The 25,349-nt window shown below is 40.5% G+C and overlaps 1 protein-coding gene across 1 annotated transcript; it reads left to right on the forward strand.

The window, feature by feature from the left end:
* Window positions 1-24,477: 24,477 nt before the first annotated feature.
* LOC120856561 (cytochrome c oxidase subunit 7A2, mitochondrial-like) lies at window positions 24,478-24,789 on the forward strand. Its single transcript, XM_040231929.1, has one exon. The coding sequence runs from the start codon at window positions 24,478-24,480 to the stop codon at window positions 24,787-24,789; it is 312 nt and encodes a 103-aa protein (XP_040087863.1).
* The last annotated feature ends 560 nt before the right edge of the window (window positions 24,790-25,349 follow it).

Consider the following 25,349-nt stretch of genomic DNA (forward strand, 5'->3'; position numbering starts at 1 on the left):
GATATTTCCTTGAATCATGGAAATTGTACATGTATAAGAGTCTTATGCTCCTACGGATAGAACCATTAAGGAGTATTGCATTATAAACAGGGTGTATACTTTTTTTCTGGATCAGAAAGTCAGAATCTAGTAAGATTAAAAAAAAAAAAAAGCCATCTCAGTAAGACTTAATTAATCAATTTAGAACATATTACTAATTTTTTTTAATGACCGTCCAGACTTTGTTGAGTCTGTAGAATTAGTTTGTTATAAGTGGCAAAAGACAAACATTATTTAGAAAATTAAACACAAAAAAGACACATCCCCCCCTTGTTTACTTGACTCAAATTGCAGCACAAGCATTAAGGGAAGCCTTGCTAAACTTACTGTTTCTCCAGGGAACATTGAATTAGCACCCATGTGAATATTATAAAAATAAGGAACAGAATGTTCACAGTAAACCTTAGGAAGATTCTGAGGCAGATAAGGCCAAATGTTTAATTTTCATTTTTTAATGTAATGCTGTTACAACTTACTTGCAATGTTCCTCCCTGCATGGCGGCCCCATAATTATTTCATCATGCAGCAGGAAATCCTGGTAGGTCATATATAAACAGCCTGAGGCAGGAACCTCTTCATCTGATAGAGTATGACATCTGACATCTGTGCAGCCGGCTGCTTGCCTGCCACAATTAACCAGGAAGCTTGGGCATTAACTAATGCAAAGGCCACTGGGAGCTTGGGATAATGTGGAGTAGCAAAGGTCTTTCCTAATCCAATAAATTCCTATGAAGATGAAAAAGTGACAGCAAATAGGTGACAGTTTTCTCTGGAACTGAACCTTTCTGGTCTTTTTCCTGATTGTTTTCCAAAAAGCAGCAAGCCATCTTTCTTGTCTCCCCTCCCATTCTACTTCTCATGTATGCATAATTTCCCTTGACTTAAGTGCACTTAGAGGCTGCTGAATTTTGCTCTTGGTATTGTTTATGCTCAAGTGGGGGTGGGAATCCCTTTCTGGGTTTCACAAACTAAAGGAAACCCAGAATGGAACCTCTGTGTAAAATGTGTTGAGGGATTGAGCCAGCACCTGCTTTACAAGCTAATTGTTTCTACCAGCCGTTTGTTGTTTGTTATTCTGTTTGGAGGCAAATGCTAAGAACAGTAGATGATTTGCGTTGCCAGGAGTTTAACTGGCTTGCCTCCTTTAAAATAATAGACATATATATATTATATATGCACACATATATAATTTTTATATTTTATTTCAGTGTTTTTATTAAACAAGTATTTACTGAGTACCTACTATGTGTGAGACACTATGCTTGACCCAGGGCTAAATAAGCTCATTTCTAATCAGAACTGAAGATCATCTCTGCCCATGAACTTGATCTAATGAAGGAGACTACCACATACAGCAACATACACACAGCAACTAATATGTAATTGTGGTTAGTGGCTTGTAATATGAACTAAGAATTGATAAAGGAGGAAACAGGTTCCTTAAGAAAAGAACAGTCAGAAAAGATAGCATGGAGGAAGTGATAGTTTTTCTGCATCTTGAGTGCTGTTTTCTAGGTTCTCAAAGTGAGAAAGAGTGTTATAGAGTGAGTAATGAACACCAAGTCACTGAGATATTGAAGATCCAGGGATCTTTGAGGGAATTAAGGGAGGATTAATATTGTATGCACATAGGATGAGTGGAGGAGTGAGGAAGGAGATCAGGCTAGAAATATAGGCCTGGTACCTTGGGAGCCATGCTAAGGAGTTACTGTGCAGGCAGTGACTAGCTTGATTTTCTTTTAAAATCAAAGGAAAATTATTGCTGGAATGATGTTTTTGGAATCTTGTTCTGGCAGAAGTGTGAGATAGATTGGTGAGAGAAAACATATTTGAGTCAGGAAGCCAGTGAGAAAGCTATTTCAGTAGGGACTCTCCACACTTCATTTGTTGATTCCTTCAACAAGTAAATGCATAAGAAGATTAAAAAAAGATACCCTTGAGTTTTCGTGTCTTGGTATATTTCACTGGTATGGCTTCATAATTAATTTCTCTGCCCTCTCTTTATCTTTACTCCCCTACCCCATTTCCAATTTTCTTTTTTCCATTTCTGAGCCATCTGAAGCCAGAAATTACTGAAATCATACCCCTTTGAGGTTAAAGCTCTTGGCCAACATTCCAATCATTTCAACACTATCCAAGTTGAACTCTTTGAAGTCAGTGCCTTGCTAGTAATGATATAGCAGATATTTGTCCAAAATAATCACTAGTTGGTTTATAAGAGAGAAAGAAGCCTAACAGGCAAGTGTTGGAAAATACATATGGTCAATTACGAACTGACTTGAAAAGTAAGCTGCAAGAATCTGATAAGGAGAAGTCTGTGGGATTCAGAACATACTGTATTAATTATTATTATTCATTCTATATTGCCACAAGTGTGCAAAATGTTATATAAGTGGTTGACAGTGCTGGAGAAAGAATAATAGCCCAAGCCTGGAGTGCTTATAATTTATATAAACACATCTTTTTATTTTGTTTTTCTAAGCCATATCTCTGAATTGTTATTCGACTTATTTTGCTTATATTTATATTTCATCTCTGGTTCTCATATAAACTAAAAAATAAGTTGTGTTAAGAATCACACATGTTTTTACAAAATGATGGTTATCATCCATAGTATTGGAACCACCATATTGGGAATTCTGAGTATAAAGCAACTCCTTGGTTGGGGTTCCATGTGTTTATGAAATGAGAAAAGGAGAGTATATTTAAGGCTCTCTGGAAATGAATGAGACTAGAAGACTGTAGTATTATTAGGAACTTTTCTTAAGTGAAAGTGAAGTTGCTCAGTCGTGTCCGACTCTTTGAGACCCCCATGGACACCAGGCTCCTCCGTCCATGGGATTTTCTAGGCAAGAGTACTGGAGTGGGTTTCCTTTTCCTTTTCCAGGGAACTTCCCAACCCAGGGATCGAACATAGGTCTCCCTCATTGTAGACAGACACTTTACCGTCTGAGCCACCAGGCCTTTGAAAGTGTTTTTACTACTAGGAAAACAGGAAGTCATGTAGAGAAGAAACATTTATTATTACCCTAAATTTCTTGCTAGTTCTGCCTCCCGAGCATACTTAGTTTATCAGATTCATTGGTCTCCGCCAATATAAATTCATGTCATCTTATTGCTCTATTTTACCTTGTTGAGGAAATTCCTTAAGCTGACTTAGTTCAGAAGCAGACTGAGTGATTTATACAGCCTCGAGTTTTTGTTGGATAGCAATGAGCGTCTTATGGACAGGCCAATTCAGTAATGATATGAATGTGATAGTAGGGAGACCTCTGTTTTACTGCAGCTATGCATATTACTTATTGTACTATTTAAAAATATTTGAAAGATACAGTGTAAACATTGATGCAATTCGTATTAGCCTCTGAAAAGCTTTTCCTTAGTCAGAAATAAAACATGACAAGTTTGGAACTTCTAATTTGAAGATCCTATAAAATATGATTTATAAAACTTATTTATCTTCTGATATGAAATAACCCCCATCGATAAGAAATTAATAAACCAGTAAAATGACTATTTTAATTTACTAAAATTAATTGAGTCCTCATTGTGTGAGCATTATACTTAGGCAGTATTGATACCCTGGTGAATAAAACAGATATGTTCCTTGGGGGGCAGTCCTAAGATGGCAGAGGAATAGGGCAGGGAGACCACTTTCTCCCCTACAAATTCATCAAAAGAACATTTGTACACTGAGCAAATTCCATGAAACAACTTCTGAATGCTGGAAGAGGACATCAGGCACCCAGAAAAGCAGCCCATTGTCTTCAAAAGGAGATGTTTTATCAACGGTGCTATATAGATGGAGAAGTCTTGAGGCTACTGTAAAAATAAGACTGAAAACCAGAAGCAGGAGGCGTAAGTCCAAATCCTGAGAACGCCAGAGAACTCCTGACTCCAGGGAACATTAATCGACAGAAGCTCATCAAACGCCTCCATACCTCCACTGAAACCAAGCACAACCCAAGGGCCAACAAGTTCCAGAGCAAGACATACCATGCAAATTCTCCAGCAACACAGGAACATAGCCCTGAGCCCTGAGTGGCTGCCCAAAGTCACTCCAAACACATTGACATCTCATAACTCATTACTGGACACTTAATTGCACTCCAGAGAGAAGAAATCCAGCTCCATCCACCAGAACAGCGACACAAGCTTCCCTAACCAGGAAACCTTGATGAGCCACCCGTACAACCTCCACTCACAGCGAGGAAACTCTGCAATAAAGAGAACTCCACAAACTGCCAGAATACAGAAAGGCCACCCCAAACACAGCAATATAAACAAGATCAAGAGACAGAGGAATACCCAGCAGGTAAAGAAACAAGATAAATGCCCACCAAACCAAACAAAAGAGGAAGAGATAGGGAATCTACCTGATAAAGAATTCCGAATAATGATAGAGAAAATGATCCAAAATCTTGAAAACAGATATGTTCCTTGACATTATGAGTGTGCATAATGTAAACTGACAATCACAGTACTTTGTGGAAGTGTTTTTATAGGAGAAACAGAATAAACTGTGAATCTCTTTTATACCTAATTATCAGAGAGGATTTCCCAGAGGAAATGATGTCTAAGTAGATGAAAATTGGACTTGGGAGTTTGGAGAGGATTCCAGGTAGATAGAGGAGAAAAGTCTAGAAGCAAGTGAAATTCTAGTAAGAGTCTATAACTGAAGATAATCTGGTGTGGTTTGAGCTTAGATTACAAGGATGGAAGAAGGGGAGGGAAAACTAAAAAGCAGAATTATTCAGATTAGTATAAGCCAAGATAATACATTAGGACCATATACTAAAAAAGAGGTTCTAAACTTGGTCCCATGGCCTTGTGGGGAGTCATGGATGAGCTTCAGGGAATTGCTTGAGGAAATTTTTTGCATAAATACATTCTCGTAGGGTTCCAACAAGTCATTCTTAAGAACAAAAATTTCTTCCTTGTTGTCCCTCTCCCACCAACACATAATAACTATTTGTGATATGTTAGCAATTGGACCTTGGTAACTTCATTCATGTATGGATGTGAGAGTCGGACTGTGAAGAAGGCTGAGTGCTGAAGAATTGATGCTTTTGAACTGTGGTGTTGGAGAAGACTCTTGAAAGTCCCTTGGACTGCAAGGAGATCCAACCAATCCATTCTGAAGGAGATCAGCCCTGGGATTTCTTTGGAAGGAATGATGCTAAAGCTGAAACTCCAGTACTTTGGCCACTTCATGCAAAGAGTTGACTCATTGGAAAAGACTCTGATGCTTGGAGGGATTGGGGGCAGGAGGAGAAGGGGACGACAGAGGATAAGATGGGTGGATGGCATTACTGACTCGATGGACGTGAGCCTGAGTGAACTTCAGGAGTTGGTGATGGACAGGGAGGCCTGGTGTGCTGTGATTCATGGGGTCGCAAAGAGTTGGACACGACTGAGCAACTGAACTGAACTGAACTTCATTCACACATTCATATATTTAACAAATATTTATTGAATTTTTTTTGTAAACTAGGGATACAATGGTGAATAAGGGATGACAGACTTCTAAAGGGGAAGACAGGAAATAAGCAACAAATGAATGAGATTTCATAGTAATAAACATTATAAAGAAACTGAAATAAGAGATGTTGATAGAGAGGAAGGCTTCCCTGAGGAAATAACAGTTGAGCTAAAACTTGAATTGGCTAGAAACTGAAATAGCTAGTGAAAGACTCTGAGACAGAATTGATTTGATATATTTGCTGAATCGAAAGAAGGTCATTGTAACTGCAATATAAATAGTTAGTGGGAAAGTAGTACAAAATAGGATGTGACATTGGAGAAAAGGATAGGAACCAAGTCATATCAATCGTGGCCAGGAATTTGAATTTTATTCTCAATACCATGGGAAATCATTGAAAAAACTTAGCAGTAGTATCACGTAATCTGATTTATGTTATGGAAAAAAAGATGTAGAGAAGAGAAAAGTAGAAATAGGGAGAGACTAGTTAGCAATCTGTTGCAGTAGTTCAGATGAGATGATTTCATTTTAATAATGGAAATGAAGATTAGTATATAAATATGAGATTATATTTTGGAGCAATACCTAGCTGCCTAGGCATAGGCATGAAAAGATGACTAACTGCAATGGATAAGATTCTCCAAATACAAATATCTTTTACATGGAAAATACTAAAGAAATTTCCACAGAATTTCTTCACAGATCTGACAGACAAAATCAAGTCAAGATATATGAGTTCAAACTTCAACCCTGTCATTTGTGACTTTGGGTCAACCAGTGATGTACCTTATCAACCAGTGATGTACCTTATCTTGGCCAATTTTCTTATATAAAATATGAAGTTAATAAAATATGAAATCATCCAACACTCCTGGTTCCAAGTGAATTTTGTTTAGTTCTAAAATGAGCAATAAATAACTTCAGCAACAACCAAAGGATCCTTAAGAATGGATAGCTGAAAAAGGGAAAGAAGAAGAGAATCCTGAGGAAAAACTGTATCATTTTTACCAAAGGTGAAATTGCTACCTTTCTTATGGTGCTCCACATTGAAAACTTGCTTTTAGGATCCCATTAAACATGGTCTTAACTGGCTCATTTTGTTCCTGTATTCAGAAGTGTACACACACAGGCTAGGCAGTGAGATTTCCATGCTAGGTAAACAATGTAGTCTGGCTTCTGAAAATTCATTCTGCATATATTACATGCATTGATATTCAAATATTCACATGAACGTCCCAGGAAGCTCATAGTGATTATGACCTCCACAATCACCTTAATTGGCCCAGGCACTCGCCAAGAGTGTGCCCAGGAGACACTGAGGATGAGCTCAGACCTTTGTAGCTGTGTACTTATAAATCTTCTCTTCCTTTCCCTTTTCTATGCACTGTGAAAGCTCTGTAGTTAAAAGTAACTCTAGGAAACAGGTTTGGTATTGGGGTGTGGAACAGTCTCAAAAAGCTTTGATTAGATATCTCCTCCCATGTGGCTCAGCTGGTAAAGAGTCCACCTGCAGTGTGGGAGACCTGGGTTCAATCCCTGGGTTGGGAAGATCCCTTGGAGAAGGCAATGGCTACCCACTGTAGTATACAGTCCATGGGGGACACAATGGAGCCACTTCCACTTTTTGTGGAAACTAGGGATTGGCATTATTCATATATACATATATTTTTAATTATTTGAGATATCTTTTGGTCTCTTAAACAGCTAAGTCAGTGTTAAGTAATAGTGTAGCTTAGTTAATGTTGTTTGTAGAAATGGGAGGTCTTTGTCATATTGCCATACTGGTATAAAACCAGAGAAACACCGTGTGCCTTTCTTCATCCCTCCGTATAGAAACAAGGCTCATGAATTGGGGTACGGAGGCAGCTTGGGTGGGAGTGCAGGGGCGGAAGGTAGCTGATGGCATACATAAATTTTCCAGTTGGATAGTTGGTATTCTCACTCTGCACCTAAAATCCTGTTAATGGAGTTAAAGCTTCACTACTATAGTTGATCTGGAAGAATCCTGCTAGAAATAAGCCAATGTTTCAGAAATCTTAAAAGAAAACAAATGGTTTTAAGATTTTAGAAATCTTAAAAGAAAACATGCTTTTAGGTTGTGCCTGTGAATTTTATGGCTTCCCTGGTGGCTCACTAGTATTTGGATGAACTAGGCACTAGGCAGGGCCTCTGTGGGTAAGAAAAGAGCTGTTGAATTTTAATTTTGATTGTTCTCCATATTGCTGCTCAGTTATCACCCCTTCATTCATGTTGATATATTTTAAGAAAAAAAGCCCTTGAATTCAGACGTTTGAGATTTCTACACTGCTAGAATATTTCTTTGAATAGCAGGGCAGGAAATCTTCCTGTTGAGCAAACTATTACAGTAAATGGAGTTTGTCCTAAGGGTGATGTCTCTCTTGCTTTTTTTGACATATCCCCTTTCATTTTGTTTACCCTACTAAGTTCTAAAAGATAATTTAAAAAAAGTAAGATCATGACTCTTCTACATGATATAAAAATGAACATGTGTTAAAGATTTTATTTAATACATTCAGTGAGGGAACCAGGCAGATGTTATAACTAGTCAAAAGAGAATCTGTAAAACAGAAGGATTTTTATAAATTTATTGAAACAAACAGGCAAGTCAAGGCAAAGCTGGTTTCTTTTTTCCCCAGAGTTGGGAAGTCCATTAAATCTAACAGGACAGAATTTGCATCTTTATCAGTTATGTACATTTTACAGAGTTGTAAAATAACTCAAGGATGAGGAGGACCAAAGTCAGATAACCTGAAATGGTTTCTTTTAGATGATCCATACTTTTCTTGTTGTTGTTTAGTTGCTAAGTTGTGTCCAGTATTTTTTGTGACCCCATGAACTGTACCCCACGAGGCTCCACTGTCCCTGGATTTCCCAGGCAAGAATACTGAAGTGGTTTGCCCTTTTCTTCTCCAGGCGATATTCCTGACCCAGGGGTAGAACCCATGTCTCCTGTTTGGCAGGTAGATTCATTACCTCTGAGTCACTTGGGAAGCATAGTTTTCTACTGAAGACCAAAAATTCTTGTACAGTTCTTGTATAAATGTATTAATATTATGGAACAAAGTAAGCATCAAGTAAATATGGCAAGTATCAGTTGGAGTGCAGTCATTGGTTAGTTGACAATGCCTGGACCATTCTCTGAGAAGTCTTTAGGTTCAGCTGGAAAGAGTGTAACAATGGAGTAGTAAATAATGGTATTTGTGGTAGACATTTGATCCTCTGTTATGGAAGAAAGTCATCTGTAAACTACTTTATTCTAGAATATCATGGACTCATTGTTACTTCTCCCAGAGGATTTACATATAAAAAGAAGAAAGGCACTATGAAGGAAAATATTTAATTTTCTATTTTTCATATGTGTTACACATGTGAAATTACATAGTTTGGAAAAGTTCAAATGGGAAAAAAAAATGAAAGCATTACAAAATGGAACACAATGAAAAGTCTCCCACACGTGCTTACTGGTTCATTTCACTGTTTTTCTTAACAAAACAACTGCTGATTACCAGTTTTTGTGTATCCTTTAAGATATACACAAAGGCCGAACATAAAGTATATTGCATGTTCAGTTCAGTTCAGTTCAGTTGCTCAGTCGTGTCCGACTCTTTGCGACCCCGTGAATCGCAGCACACCAGGCCTCCTTGTCCATCACCATCTCCCGGAGTTCACTCAAACGCACGTCCATCGAGTCCGTGATGCCATCCAGCCATTTCATCCTCTGTCGTCCCCTTCTCCTCCTGCCCCCAATCCCTTCCAGCATCAGAGTCTTTTCCAATGGGTCAACTCTTCACATGACGTGGTCAAAGTATTGGAGTTTCAGCTTTAGCATCAGTCCTTCCAATGAACACCCAGGGCTGATCTCCTTTAGAATGGACAGATTGGATCTCCTTGCAGTCCAAGGGACTCTCAAGAGTCTTCTGCAACACCACAGTTCAAAAGCATCAATTCTTCAGCGCTCAGCTTTCTTCACAGTCCAAATCTCACATCCATACATGACTACTGGAAAAACCATAGCCTTGACTAGATGCACCTTTGTTGGCAAAGTAATGTCTCTGCTTTTTAATATGCAATCTAGGTTGGTCATAACCCTCCTATATATATATATATATATATATATATATGCTATTATATTTGTGCAGAATTTTACATTATCCTGCTCAGTCAGTTCAGTTCAGTTACTCAGTCCTGTCCAACTCTCTGCGACCCCATGGACCACAGCACACCACGCATCCCTGCCTACCACCAACTCCCAGAGTTTATTCAAACTCATCTCCATTGAGTCAGTGATGCCATCTAACCATCTTATCCTCTGTCGTCCCCTTTTCCTCCCACCTTTAATCTTTCCCAGCATCAGGGTCTTTTCAAATGAGTCAGCTCTTCGCATCAGATGGCCAAAGTATTGGAGTTTTAGATTCAACATCAGTCCTTCCAATGAACACTCAGGATGGATCTCCTTTAGGATGGACTGCTTGGATCTCCTTGCAGTCCAAGGGACTCTCAAGGCTCTTCTCCAACACCACAGTTCAAAGCCATCAATTCTTCAGCGCTCAGCTTTCTTTATAGTTCAACTCTCACATCCATACATGACTACTGGAAAAACCACAGCCTTGAAGAGATGGACCTTTGTTGGCAAAGTAATGTCTCTGCTTTTCAATATGCTGTCTAGGTTGGTCATAGCTTTCCTTCCAAGGAGCAAGCGTCTTAATTTCATGGCTGCAGTCACCATCTGCAGTGATTCTGGAGCCCCAAGAAATAAAGTCTGTCACTGTTTCCACTGTCTCTCCATCTATTTGCCATGAAGTGAAGGGACCAGATGCCATGATCTTAGTTTTCTGAATGTTGAGCTTTAAGCCAACATTTTCACTCTCCTCTTTCACTTTCATCAAGAAGCTCTCTAATTCCTCACTTTCTACCATAAGCGTGGTGTCATCTGCGTATCTTACTGATCAGTACTGCGTTACTGATATTTCTCCTGGCAATCATGATTCTAGCTTGTGCTTCATCCAGTCAGCATTTCTCATGATGTACTCTGCATATAAGTTAAATAAGCAGGGTGAAAATATACAGCCGTGATGCACTCCTTTTCCTATTTGAAACCAGTGTGTTGTTTCATGTCCAGTACTAACAGCTATTTCCTAACCTGCGTACAGATTTCTCAAGAGGCAGGTCAGATGATCTTGTATTCCCATCTCTTTCAGAATTTTCCAGTTTTTCCTGCTCTATGCATCTTTTGGAAACTGCCCTAATAAATATTACTTTTTGCAATTTATCCCTAGTAATACAATGCTAAGTTGCCTTGGTCGTGTCTGACTCTTTATGACCCCTTGGACACTAGCCTGCCAGGCTCCTCTGTCCATGGGATTCTCCAGGGAGGAATACTGGATAGGATTGCCATGCCTTCCTCTAGGGGATCTTCCTGGCCCATGGATCAAACCCACATCTCACATCTCCTGTATTGGCAGGCGAATTCTTTACTACTATTGCCACCTGGGAAGTGATACAATAGATGTAATTTATTTATTTTTATTGCTATATAGTTTTAAAAGAGTAAACTGGGGCATATTAAAAAAAATTTAAGAGTTTATTTGAGCAAAAATTGGTTTGAATTGGGCAGCACCAAATCAGAAGTGATTAGGAGCACACCACCAACAGGAGGTAAGGAAAGACCTTTGTAGGGAATAGGTGGAAACAAAGCAAAGCTATTATTTGATTGGCTGCTGCTTAAGTGGGTTGCCTTATTTGGGAAAGCTTAGTTGTCTATAATTGGTTGTCCATGATTGGTTGTTCTTAGGTTCCAATTTCTTAACTGTCGACTGAAAAAATAAAATGCATAATGTGAGATTTGTGAGTTTGTTTTATTTGGGACAAAAATGAGGACTGTAGCCCAGGAGATAGCATTTCAGATAGCTCTGAGAAACTGCTCCAAAGAGGTAGGGGAGAGGTCAGTATTATATATGATATTAGTGAAGGAGGCATATGTGCAATTAAGCACTCATTTTGGCAGAGGCTTGTTGCTCAGTCATGAGAAGTAAGCATCATCAGTAATGATTTTAATGCTTTTCTAGATATAAGATGATGCAGGAATTGGGCTCTGAAAATATCTGTCTGAAGGCCTGTTCTGGCAGTTTTTCCTAGAGCATGGAGTGTCTCATTCCTGATCTCCAACTTGAACTTCTTTCAGGGTGTTTTAAAGGTCAGCAGCTTCAGCAATTGTCACTTAATCCTTGTAGAGGTAGATGGCAAGTTCTAATTTTTAGTTGACATCACCTTGAGGCATCTCAGGCTTAGGTTTTGGTTTGCTTAAGTGGGCTACTAAGGCACTGAAGGCAGCTCACTCTAATGGCCACTTTGTTTTAATTAGTTTAACAGTAGTACTCCATTGTATGAATAAACAGTTATTTTCTGTCCCCAAATGATGGACTATTAGGTTGATATCACTTTTTTGTTGTCAAAAATATTCAAATAAACACCCATCTTAGTGTCTTCGTGTGTTTCTATGTCTAAGGAAAAGCCTCACAGTTTTCCTTCCTCTGTGGAGAAAAACCCAGTTCTTCCCTCTTGTGTGGTCTTCCATGTGTGTTTTTTTACTTTTACATGGAACACTTTACTTCTGCCATTTATGGTCATTAAATGTGTGGAAGTTTTCCTTCCACAATAAACAGTTTTCTGTGGCACCAGCTGTATAAGTGAAAAGCCGCTCAGTCGTGTCCAACTCTTCGCGACTCTGTGGACTGTAGAGTCCATGGAATTCTCCAGGCCAGAATACTGGAGTGGGTAGCTATTCCCTTCTCCATGGGATTTTCCTAACACAGGGATTGAACCCAAGCCTCCCGTATTGCAAGCAGATTCTTTACCAGCTGAGCTAAAGAGAAGCCCAAGAATACTGGAGTGGGTAGTCTATCCCTTCTCCAGCGGATCTTCCCAACCCAGGAATTGAACCAGGGTCTCCAGCACTGCAGATGGATTCTTTACTAACTGAGCTATCAAAGATGTCCTATCAGTTCAGTTCAGTTCAGTCACTCAGTCGTGTCTGAACCTTTGTGACCCCATGAATCGCAGCACACCAGGCCTCCCTGTCCATCACCAACTCCCGGAGTTCACTCAAACTCATGTCCATTGAGTTGGTGATGCCATCCAGCCATCTCATCCTCTGTCATCCTTTTCCTCCTTTTCCTCCTGCCCCCAGTCCCTCCCAGCATCAGAGTCTTTTCCAATGAGTCAACACTTCGCATGAGGTGGCCAAAATACTGGAGTTTCAGCTTTAGCATCATTCCTTCCAAAGAACACCCAGGGCTGATCTCCTTCAGAATGGATTGGTTGGATCTCCTTGCAGTCCAAGGGACTCTCAAGAGTCTTTTGCAACACCACAGTTCAAAAGCATCAATTCTTCAGTGCTTAGCTTTCTTCACAGTCCAACTCTCACATCCATACATGACCACTGGAAAAACCATAGCCTTGACTAGACAGACCTTTGTTGGCAAAGTAATATCTTTGTTTTTCATATGCTATCTAGGTTGTCTTTTCATACTGTTCATGGGGTTCTCAAGGCAAGAATACTTAAGTGGCTTGCCATTCCCTTCTCCAATGGACCACATTCTGTCAGGCCTCTCCACCATGACCCGCCCGTCTTGGGTTGTCCCGCAGGCATGGCTTGATTTCATTGAGTTAGACAAGGCTGTGGTCCTAGTGTGATAAGACTGACTAGTTTTCTGTGAGTATGGTTTCAGTGTGTCTGCTCTCTGATGCCCTCTTGCAACACCTACCATCTTACTTGGGTTTCTCTTACCTTGGGTGTGGGGTATCTCTTCATGGCTGCTCCAGCAAAGCATAGCCGCTGCTCCTTACCTTGGACAAGGGGTATCTCCTTACCGCCACCATTCCTGACCTTCAACGTGGGATAACTCCTCTAGGCCCTCCTGTGCCTGAGCAGCCACCACTCCTCGGGTTGCTCCTCTCGGCCGCTGCCCTGGCCTGGGGCGTGGGTGGCTCCTCCCAGCTGCTGCCCCTGGTCTCTGGCTCGGGCTTGAGGTGGCTCCTCAAGGTCACTGCCCCTGGCCTCGGGCGCGAGGTGGCTTCTCCTGGCCGCCCCTGATCTCGGACATGGGGTGTCTCCTCCCGGCCGCCACTGGCCTCGGATGCAGGGTAGCTCCTCCTGGCCACCACCCTGACATCAGACTTGGGGTGTCTCCTTCCGGCCGCCACTGACCTTGGACGCGGGGTAGCTCCTCCCAGCCGCTGCCACTGACCTCGGATGCAGGGTAGCTCCTCTTGGCCGTTCCTGCACTGTTGCAGCCTGGCACTCTAGGCCACTGCCGCTGACCTCAGACGTGGGGTAGCTCATCTCCGCTGCGCTTAGTGAGCCGGCTCGCAGCCGCCTGCGCTTAGTGCTCAAACTACCGCACAATTGCACTCATCTCACATGCTAGTAAAGTAATGCTCAAAATTCTCCAAGCCAGACTTCAGCAATATGTGAACCGTGAACTCCCTGATGTTCAAGCTGGTTTTAGAAAAGGCAGAGGAACCAGAGATCAAATTGCCAACATTCGCTGGATCATGGAAAAAGCAAGAGAGTTCCAGAAAAACATCTATTTCTGCTTTATTGACTATGCCAAAGCCTTTGACTGTGTGGATCACAATAAACTGTGGAAAATTCTGAAAGAGATGGGAATACCAGACCACCTAACCTGCCTCTTGAGAAATCTGTATGCAGGTCAGGAAGCAACAGTTAGAACTGGACATGGAACAACAGACTGGTTCCAAATAGGAAAAGGAGTACGTCAAGGCTGTATATTGTCACCTTGCTTATTTAACTTATATGCAGAGTACAACATAAGAAACGCTGGACTGGAAGAAACACAAGCTGGAATCAAGATTGCCGGGAGAAATATCAATCACCTCAGATATGCAGATGACACCACCCTTATGGCAGAAAGTGAAGAGGAGAGTGAAAAAGTTGGCTTAAAGCTCAACATTCAGAAAACGAAGATCATGGCATCCGGTCCCATCACTTCATGGGAAATAGATGGGAAGCAGTAGAAACAGTGTCAGACTTTATTTTTGGGGGCTCCAAAATCACTGCAGATGGTGAGTGCAGCCATGAAATTAAAAGACAGTTACTCCTTGGAAGGAAAGTTATGAGCAACCTAGATAGTATATTCAAAAGCAGAGACATTACTTTGCTGACTAAGGTCCATCTAGTCAAGGCTATGGTTTTTCCTGTGGTCATGTATGGATGTGAGAGTTGGACTGTGAAGAAGGCTGAGTGCTGAAGAATTGATGCTTTTGTGGTGTTGGAGAAGACTCTTGAGAGTCCCTTGGACTGCAAGGAGATCCAACCAGTCCATTCTGAAGGAGATCAGCCCTGGGATTTCCTTGGAAGGAATGATGCTAAAGCTGAAGCTCCAGTACTTTGGCCACCTCATGTGAAGAGTTGACTCATTGGAAAAGACTCTGATGGTGGGAGGGATTGGGGGCAGGAGGAGAAAGGGACGACTGAGGATGAGATGGCTGGATGGCATCACGGACTCAATGGACGTGCGTCTGAGTGAACTCCGGGAGATGGTGATGGACAGGGAGGCCTGGCATGCTGCAATTCATGGGGTCGCAAGGAGTCAGACATGACTGAGCAACTGAACTGAACTGAACTGATCTAGGTTGATAAAGGAAGCAGATGAACCAGCCCAGTGTGTACACAGAACTATACAAAAAGATCATGACCCAGATAACCATGATGGTGTGATCACTCACCTAGAACCAGGCATCCTGGAATGTGAAGTCAAGTGGGCCTTAGGAAGCATCACTATGAATAAAGCTAGTTGGAGGTGATGGAATTCCAGTTGAGCTATTTCAAATCCTAAAATATGATGCTGTGAAAGTGCTGCACTCAATATGCCAGCAAATTTGGAAAACTCAGCAGTGGCCACAGGGCTGGAAAAGGTCAGTTTTCATTCCAATCCCAAAGAAAAGCAATTCCAAAGAATGCGCAAACTACTGCACAATTCCACTCATCTCACACACTAGTAATGTTCAAAATTCTCCAAGCCAGGCTTCAACAGTACATGAACTATGAACTTCCATATATTCAAGCTGGGTTTATAAAAGGCAGAGGAACCAGAGATCCTATTGCCAACATGCATTGGATAATCAAAAAAGCAAGAGAGTTCCAGAAAAACATCTATTTCTGCTTTTTTGACGATGCGAAATCCTTTGACTATGTGGATCACAACAAACTGAAAAATTCTTAATGAAATGGGAATACTAGACCACCTGACCTGCCTCCTGAGAAATCTGTATGCAGGTCAAGAAGCAACAGTTAGAACTGGACATGGAACAACAGACTGGTTCCAAATAGGAAAAGGAGTATGTCAAGGCTGTATATTGTCGTCCTACTTAGTTAACTTCTATGCAGAGTACAACATGGGAAATGCTGGCCTGGATGAAGCACAAGCTGGAATCAAGATTGCCGGGAGAAATATCAATCACCTCAGATATGCAGATGACACCACCCTTATGGCAGAAAGTGAAGAAGAACTAAAGAGCTTCTTGATGAAAATGAAAGAGGAGAGTGAAAAAGTTGGCTTAAAGCTCAACATTCAAAAAACTAACATCATGGCAATTGGTCCCATCACTTCATGGCAGATAGATAGGTAAACAATGGAAACAGTGACAGACTTTAGTTTGGGTGCTCCAAAATCACTGCAGATGTTGACTGCAGCTATGAAATTAAAAGATGCTTGCTCCTTGGAAGAAAACTTATGACTGACATAGACAGCATGTTAAAGAGCAGAGACATTACTTTGCCAACAAAGGTCCATCTCTTCAAGGCTGTGGTTTTTCCAGTAGTCATGTATGGATGTGAGAGTTGGACTATAAAGAAAGCTGATCCGCGAAGAATTGATGATTTTGAACTATGGTGCTGGAGAAGACTCTTGAGAGTCCCTTGGATTGCAAGGAGATCCAATCAATCCATCCTAAACGAAATTAGTCCTGAATATTCATTGGAAGGACTGATGCTGAAGCTGAAACTGCAATCCTTTGTCCACCTGATGGGATGAACTGACTCATTTGAAATGACCCAGATGCTGGGAAAGATTGAAGGTGGGAGGGAAAGGGGATGACAGAAGATGGGATGATGGGATGGTGTTACTGACTTGATGGACATGAGTTTGAGTAAGCTCCAGGAGTTGGTGATGAACAGGGAAGCGTGGTGTGCTGCAGTCCATGGAGTCACAGAGTCAGACACGACTGAATGACTGAACTGAACTGAACTGAATGTGTATGTTTGCTAGTCAGGAAACTCCCTATCCCCAGAAATACTGGGATTTTATGGAGGCTTCCTCACATACACATGATCAGTCATAAACTCCATTTCCAGTCACTCTCCCCTTTCTAGAGGATTGAGGGGAGAGCTAAAAATTCTTATCTTGACTTGGTCTTTCCGGTGACCAGCCCTACCCAGCGGTCATTCAGGAGCCCATCTAGAGTCATCTCATTAAACAAAAGATGCTCCTAGTGCTCTTATCAGAGACTGACAAGGTTAGGGTCCCTGTGTCAGGGAAAGTCAGTTGCTCAGTCTTGTGAGACTCTTTGAGACTCCACGGACTGCAGCCTGCCAGGCTCCTCTGTCAGTGGGATTCTCCAGCAAGAGTACTGGAGTGAGTAGCCATTCCCTTCTCTAGGGGGTCTTCCCAACCCAGGGATCGAACCCGGTCTCCTACATTGCAGGCAGATTCTTTACCATCTGTGCCACGCATATTAGAACAAGAGACACTCCTAGTATTCTTGTCACCTTGGAAATTGCAAAAGTTTTAGGAACTCTGTGCCAGGAACCCAGTGAAAAATTGCTGTGTTCTATAGTATGTGCAACTTCACATAAACTGAAATTTGCTTTTTCAGAGTGGTTGTACCATCACACACTTTAACAGCAATCTATCACTAATGCTTGTTTTCAGGTTTACTGTTTTTTTTTTTTTTCCAGGCTGGAAGGTATTTTTATTTAATTTTTGTTTTCTGTTTTACTAGTAAGGTTGATCATGTTTTCCTTGTCCATTATAGAGTTTCCTTCTCTGAATTGTCTATTCATCTGTTGGGTGGCTTGGCTTTTTCTTATTGATTCGAAGAAACTTCTAAAATATTAAGGTGTGAATATTTTTGTGATTACAAAAATTTCAAATTTCTTTTAATATTATGAGGTTTATCTCTTAACTTTATCACACCTTTGACATATACAAGCTTATCGTTTTAATGTTGCTCTGTCTTTTCTTCTATGGTGTGTACCCCCTTTTGGGGTGATCATAATAAATCCTTTCCTAACTGGTGGCATTATAACATGTCAGTTTTAGTAGGCTGAGGTGCATTCTTCAGGTTTTCCTTCTGTGTTTTCAGTTAAGGTAGGCCACATAAAGAGATTCTTGTGAGAGATTTGGAGACTGAAGTAAAGCAACAGATATTTTGTAGCTCAGACACTTTTATTGCATATCTGAAAGATCACCTAATTGGCATGAAGCAGCAGTCAGGTTGCAATTGCTCTGCCTTTTCCTGAATCTTTCTTTAGTTGCTCTAATGCCTGGGCTGGATGTGTGTGTTTTATAAGTTCCATGAAGAAGAGCTCTGGTTTCTATAGGATACCTATATGTTTCTTGCTTCATGCTTATCTTGCCTTCCCAACTTTCTTCCCGCTGGATTTAAAGCTCCAGCATCACATGGGAAGATGCAGCAGGCTTATGGAAACTGGGTAACCAGCTTCCACAGTCACATAAAGTCAAGTTCACATGACAAATCTCAAACCACGTGTGCCTGTATGATTGAAACTCTGACTGATACAGTATGTTTATGACATAAAGAAAGCCTTCTATAGCTTTTTGTAATAGCTATATTTTTCCCATTTAGGCATTTAGTGCATCTAAAGTTTACCTTTTTGAATGGTGTTGTACACAGACCAAAATAATATATATTTTTTTAATGTGGATATCTGTTTATCTATCCTTATTCCAGCAATTGCTCTGTTACAAATAAAATATCTATATGTCCACATCAACCTTTTAATTAATTCTCTTTCATTAGTCCACTTACCTGTAGATGGCACACTATCAGAATTACTGCTGCCTCACAGTTAGTGTTAGATAAGCCTTTATTTGATTATTTCTTTCAAAATCATGTTGGTTATTTTGGCTCTCTATACTAACATAGGAATTTTAGTAGAAACTTGCCAAGTTTCATGAAAAAAAAAAAAAAGGAATTTTGTCTGTAGTAACCCTTGCTATATAGATCAAATTAGGGAGAATTGCTTTATGTTCACAACCTCCCATCTAAGGACATGATGTACTGCTCTCCCTGCACTTAAAGTCAATAGTCTTTATTTTTAGAGCAGTTTTAAGTTTATAGAAAAATTGAGCAGAAAATAATGAATTTGTTACAGTTTATGTGCCAGTACTTACATAATATTAACTAAAGTCTGTAGATTACTTAGGGTTTACTCTGTGTTGTGTTTTCAGTGGGGTTTGACCCATATATAATGACATGAATTCACCATTACAGTATCATGCAGGGCAGTTTCACTGCATTAAAGATTCTCTGCATTCCACTTATTCATCCCTACCTCCAAAACCCTGGCAACCATTGAGCTTTTTACTGTCTCTACAGCTTTGTCTTTTCCACAGCATCATATATTTGAAATCATATGGTATATAGTTTTTTGAGATTGGCATCTTTCACTTAGCAATATGCATTTCAGTATCCTCCATGTATTTTCATGGCTTAAAACTTCATTTCTTTTTATTACTGAATAATAGTCTGTTATATGCATGTACCAGAGTTTGTTTATCCATTCACTGTTGAACAATATCTTAACTGCTTCTGGTTGTGGCAATTATGAATAAAGCCACTGTAAACCTAAATGTTTAGGTTTTTGTGTAGATGTAAGTTTTCAACTCATTTGTATAAATACTAAGGAGCATGATTGCTGAATTGTATGATAAGAATATGTTTAGTTTCATAAGAAACTGTCATATGGTCTTCCACTGTGACTGTACAGTTTTATATTCCTACCAGCAATGATTGAGAATTCCTGTTGGTCCACAGATTCTGAGGTGGCTCAGTGGTAAAGAAACTTCTTGCCAGTTCAGGAGATGCCAGTTCAATCCCTCGGTTGGGAAGATCCCCTGGAGGAGGAAATAGCAACCCACTCCAGTATTCTCGCCTGGAAAACCCCAGAGACAGAGGAGCCTGGCAGGCTATAGGCTATGGGGTTGCAAAGAGTTGGACATGACTGTGCAGTTGAGCACACACACACTCACTTGGAGCTGTGTTTTGGATTTTAGCCAGTTGGCATCTGGTCCCATCACTTCATGGCAAATAGATGGGTAAAAAATGGAAACAGTGAGAGACTATTTTTTTGGTCTCCAAAATCACTGTAGATGGTGACTACAGCCATGAACTTAAAAGACACTTTCTCCTTGGAAAAAAATCTATGACCAACCTAGACAGCATATTAAAAAGCAGAAACATTACTTTTCCAACAAAGGTCTGCCTAGTCAAAGCTATGGTTTTTCCAGTAGTCATGTATGGATGTGACAGTTAGACTATAAAGAAAGCTGAAGTGAAGTGAAAGTCGCTCAGTCGTGTCCAACTCTTTGTGATCCCATGGATTATACCGTCCATAGAATTCTCCAGGTCAGAATACTGGAGTGGGTAGCCTTGCCCTTCTCCAGGGGATCTTCCCAACCCAGGGATCGAACCTAGGTCTCCCACATCACAGACAAATTGTTTACCAGCTGAGCCACAAGGGAAGCCCAAAGAAAGCTGAGTGCCGAAGAATTGATTCTTTTGAATTGTGGTGTTGGAGAAGACTCTTGGGAGTCTCTTGGACTGCAAGGAGATCCAACCAGTCAGTCCTAAAGGCAATGGCACCCCATTCCAGTACTCTTGCCTGGAAAATCCCATGGATGGAGGAGTCTAGTAGGCTGTGGTCCATGGGGCTAAGAGTTGGACATGACTGAGCGACTTCACTTTTACTTTTCACTTTCATGCATTGGAGAAGGAAATGGCAAGCCACTCCAGTGTTCTTGCCTGGAGAATCCAGGGACAGAGGAACCTGGTAGGCTGCTGTTTATGGGGTCACTCAGAGTTGGACACGACTGAAGTGACTTAGCAGTAGCGGCATTCATTGGAAGGACTGATGCTGAAGCTGAAACTGCAATCCTCTGGCCACCTGATGCAAAGAACTGACTCACTGGAAAAGACCCTGATGCTGGGAAAGATTGAAGGCAGGAGGAAAAGGGGACAACACAAGATAAGATGGTTGGATGACATCACCGACTCAGGGCCATGAGTTTGAATAAGCTCCAGGAGTTGGTGATGGACAGGGAAGCCTGGTGTGCTGCAGTCCATGGGGTTACAAAGAATCAGACATGACTGTGTGACTGAACTGAACTGAATATATGTATGCTGCTGCTAAGGGCTTCCCTGGTGGCTCAGAGGATAAAGCATCTGCCTGCAATGCAGGAGACCCGGTTCAATCCCTGGGTTGGGAAGATCCCCTGGAGAAGGAAATGGCAACCCACTCCAGTATTCTTGCCTGGAGAATCCCATGGAGAGAGGAGCCTGGCGGGCTACCGTCCACAGGGTCGCAAAAAGTTGGACACGACTGAGCGACTTCACACATGCTGCTGCTAAGTTTCTTCAGTCGTGTCCGACACTTGTGCGACCTCTTAGCTGGCAGCCCACCAGGCTCCCCCATCCCTGGGATTCTCCAGGCAAGAATACTGGAGTGGGTTGCCATTGCCTTCTCCAGAATATATGTATAGTGGTATCTTATTAGTTAATTTGCAATTCCATGGTGATATATCATCTGAATTTTTGTGTGTGTATTCATTTGCCATCTGTATATCTTTGGTGAAGTGTCTGTTCATATCTTTTGCTCATATTTTAATTTGGTTGTTTGTTTTCTTATCATTGAGTTTTAAGAGTTCTTGTATATTTTGAATACCAGTTCTTTATCAAGTGTTTTGCAGAGATTTCCTACCAGTCTAGTACTTGTCTTCATTCTCTTAGTGTCTTTCATATAGTCAAGTTTTTAATTTTAATGAAGTTACCTTTGTCAATTATTTTTTTCATCAATCATGCTTTTGATATTGTATTTAAAAAGTCATTAACAAATCTAAAGTCATTTGCATTTTCTCCTATGTTATCTTCTAAGAGTTTTGTAGTTTTACATTTTGTATTTATATCTATAATCCATTTTGAGTAAACTTTTGTGAAAGATGTATGGTTTGTATCTACATTTATTTATTTTTTGCATGTTGCTATTCAATTGTTCCAGGACCATTTGTTGAAAAGATTATCCTTTTTCATTGAATTGCCTTTGCTCCTCTTTTGGTCATTTCTAGGCTTTCTATTTTGCCCTACTGGTTTACTTGTCTGTTCTTTTACCAATTACTCTACTGTCTTGATAACTATAGCTTTCTAGTAAGTCTTAAAGGTGGGTATTATCAGTCCTCTGACTTTGTTCTTCTCTTGCAATATTTTGTTTATTTTGGGTCTTTTGCCACTCCATATAAACTTTAAAATCAGTTGTCAGTATTTACAAAATAACTTGCTATAATTTTGGGGGGGATTGTGTTGAGTTTATAGATCACATTAAGAAAAACTGACATCTTGACAGTATTATGTCTTTCTATCCTTGAAGTCTCCATTTATTCAGATCTGTGATTTCTTTCATGAGAATTTTATAGTTTTCCTGATATAGATCTTTTATATATTTTTTCAGATTTACATCTACATATTTATTCTTTTTTTGGTCACTAAAGTTAACGGTATTGTTTTTAATATCAAAATCCAATTGTTCCTTGCTGGTATTTAAGAACACTATTGACTTAAAATTTTTCTTTTTTTTTTTACTGAAGGATAATTACTTTACAGAATTTTGTTGTTTTCTGTCAAACCTCAACATGAATAGAACATAGGTATACATATATCCCCTCCCTTTTGAACCTCCCTCCCATCTGCCTCCCCATCCCACCCCTCTCGGTTGATTCAGAGCCCCATTTGAGTTTCCTGGTCCATACAGCAAATTCCCGTTGGCTATCTGTTTTACATATGGTTATGTAAGTTTCCGTGTTACTCTTTTCATACATCGCACCCTCTCCTCCCCTCTCTCTATCTCTATTCTCTATGTCTATTTCTCCATTGCTGCCCTGTAAATAAATTCTTCAGAACCATTTTTCTAGATTCCGTATATGTGTGTTAGAATATGACATTTATCTTTCTCTTTCTGACTCACTTCACTGTGTATAATAGGTTCTAGGTTTATCCACCTCATCAGAACTGACTCAAATGCATTCTTTTTTATGGCTGAGTAATATTCCATTGTGTATATGTAGCACAATTTCTTTATCCCTTCATCTGTCGATGGACATCTAGGTTGCTTCCATGTTCTAGCTAAGCCACTCTGGTATTCTTGCCTGGAAAATCTCATAAACAGAGGAGCCTGGGGGCTATAGTCCATAGGGTCGCAAAGAGTCAGACACGACTAAAGCAACTTATCATTTACATACATATATTAACCTTATATCCTACAATTTGGTATAATTGCATTTTAGTTTCAGAAGTTGTTGATTTTTTAAAAAGATTTTCTATGTAGACAGTCATGTCATCTGTGAACAATGAGAGTGTTATTTCTTCCTTTCTAATTTGAATACCTTTTATTTCCTTTTCTTGCCTTATTTCATTAGTTAGGCTGTCCAGTAAATGTAAAATAAGAGTAGCACAGAGAGACATCCTTGCCTAGTTCTTGATCTTAATGGGAAAGCATCTAGTCCTTTCTAATAATGTTTTTCATGTACCCAAACAACATTTTGATTTCCCATTAAGGGCCCACATGTCTTTTATTTCTAGACATTTTAATGTTTTTGTTGCTATTGATTTTTCTATGTTCGTCTTATGCCAACATTTCTCCTGCACACTCTAATTAAATTTTATAATTTTGCATGTGTTCTTTGGGTGTAAAATCATATTATCTGCAATAATGACATTTTTTTGTTTATTCCATACTAATTATTTTTGTCTCTAGTCTCTTTTACTTACCATATTGCACAAGATACAGTCTATAATGCAGATGTTAAAATGTAGATGTAGATGATCTCCTAAAGGAGATCAGTCCTGGGTGTTCATTGGAAGGACTGATGTTGAAGCTGAAACTCCAATACTTTGGCCACCTCATGTGAAGAGCTGACTCATTTGAAAAGACCATGATGCTTGGAAAGATTGAGGGCAGGAGGAGAAGGGGATGACAGAGGATGAGATGGTTGGATGGCATCACCAACTCAGTGGACATGGGTTTGGGTGGACTCTGGGAGTTGGTGATGGACAGGGAGGCCTAGCATGCTGTGGTTCATGGGGTTGCAAAGAATCAGACATGACTGAGCCACTGTACTGAACTGAACTGAAAATGGTATGGTGATATTGGATGTACATTTCTCACTCCTGACTATTTTAGTTATTTTCAAGCACAATTTAGAGGAAATAAATATATAAGAGCCAGGAGTTGCCTTGGAGAAGGCAATGGCACCCCACTCCAGTACTCTTGCCTGAGAAATCCCATGGACGGAGGAGCCTGGTAGGCTGCAGTCCATGGGGTCACTGAGGGTTGGACACAACTGAGCGACTTCACTTTCACTTTTCACTTTCATGCATTGGAGAAGGAAATGGCAACCCACTCCAGTGTTCTTGCCTGGAGAATCCCAGGGACGGGGGAGCCTGGTGGGCTGCCGTCTATGGGGTCGCACAGAGTCAGACATGAGTGAAGTGACTTAGCAGTAGCAGCAGTAGCAGGAGTTGCTGAGTTTGCAGATGAAACTATTTTTCACTTAATCTCTCCTGGCTAAAAGCTCTGAAAGTAAGAAGTGAATGGTTGCCATTAGTGCAGTAACTGAGCAAAGATGCTGTGGAATCTGCTGGCTCTTCATCAGATTATTCAGAGGACTATAATTACTGCTTCACACACGAAGTTTGAAAATAAGGTTCCAGAGAAACAAAAGATGTTTCAGGAGGATAATGGAATTCTAGTGCATCTGAAGGGTGGGATAGCTGACGCCCTCCTGTATAGAGCCACCATGATTCTTACAGTTGGTGGAATGGCATATGCCATATATCAGCTGGTTGTGGCTTCATTTCCCAAGAAGCAGGATTGGCTTCAGTATAGCCTTCCAGCAATCAGATGGTTCAGTTTCATTCAGCTCTCTGTGGACTGATAAATAGCTAGGTTCTTGGGGAACAGTATTTATTGACTTGTACTAACTGCCACCAATAAAGCAGTCTTTACCATAAAAAGGAAAAGAAAAGAAACGGTCTTAGGACAAAGGTCAAATTCAGGCAACTACCAGTAAATTTCAGGGTAAAAACCAGATCAAGGGTGTAGCTACAGGACCCTTGTTTAAACCTAAGAAAGAATAAAAATGATGCCTCAGAGACCTTCACAGCTAGACAAAAGAGCTCTAAGAATCTTTTTTTTTTTTTTAGAAGTGTTGTTATTTTTTATTTTTTTCTATTTATTTATTTTACTTTACGATATTGTATTGGTTTTCCCATACATTGACTTGAACCCACCATGAGTGTACATGTGTTCCTCATCCTGAACACCCCTCCCTCCTCCCTCCCCATCCCATCCCTCTGAGTCATCCCAGTGCACCAGCCCCGAGCACCCTGTATCATGCATTGAACCTGGACTGGCGATTCATCTCACATATGATAATTTACATGTTTCAATGTCATTCTCCCATATCATCCCACCCTCGCCCTCTCCCACAGAGTC

The sequence above is a fragment of the Oryx dammah genome, unplaced genomic scaffold, assembly GCF_014754425.2.
Source record: "Oryx dammah isolate SB20612 unplaced genomic scaffold, SCBI_Odam_1.1 HiC_scaffold_28, whole genome shotgun sequence".
NCBI classification, from domain to species: Eukaryota; Metazoa; Chordata; class Mammalia; order Artiodactyla; family Bovidae; genus Oryx; species Oryx dammah.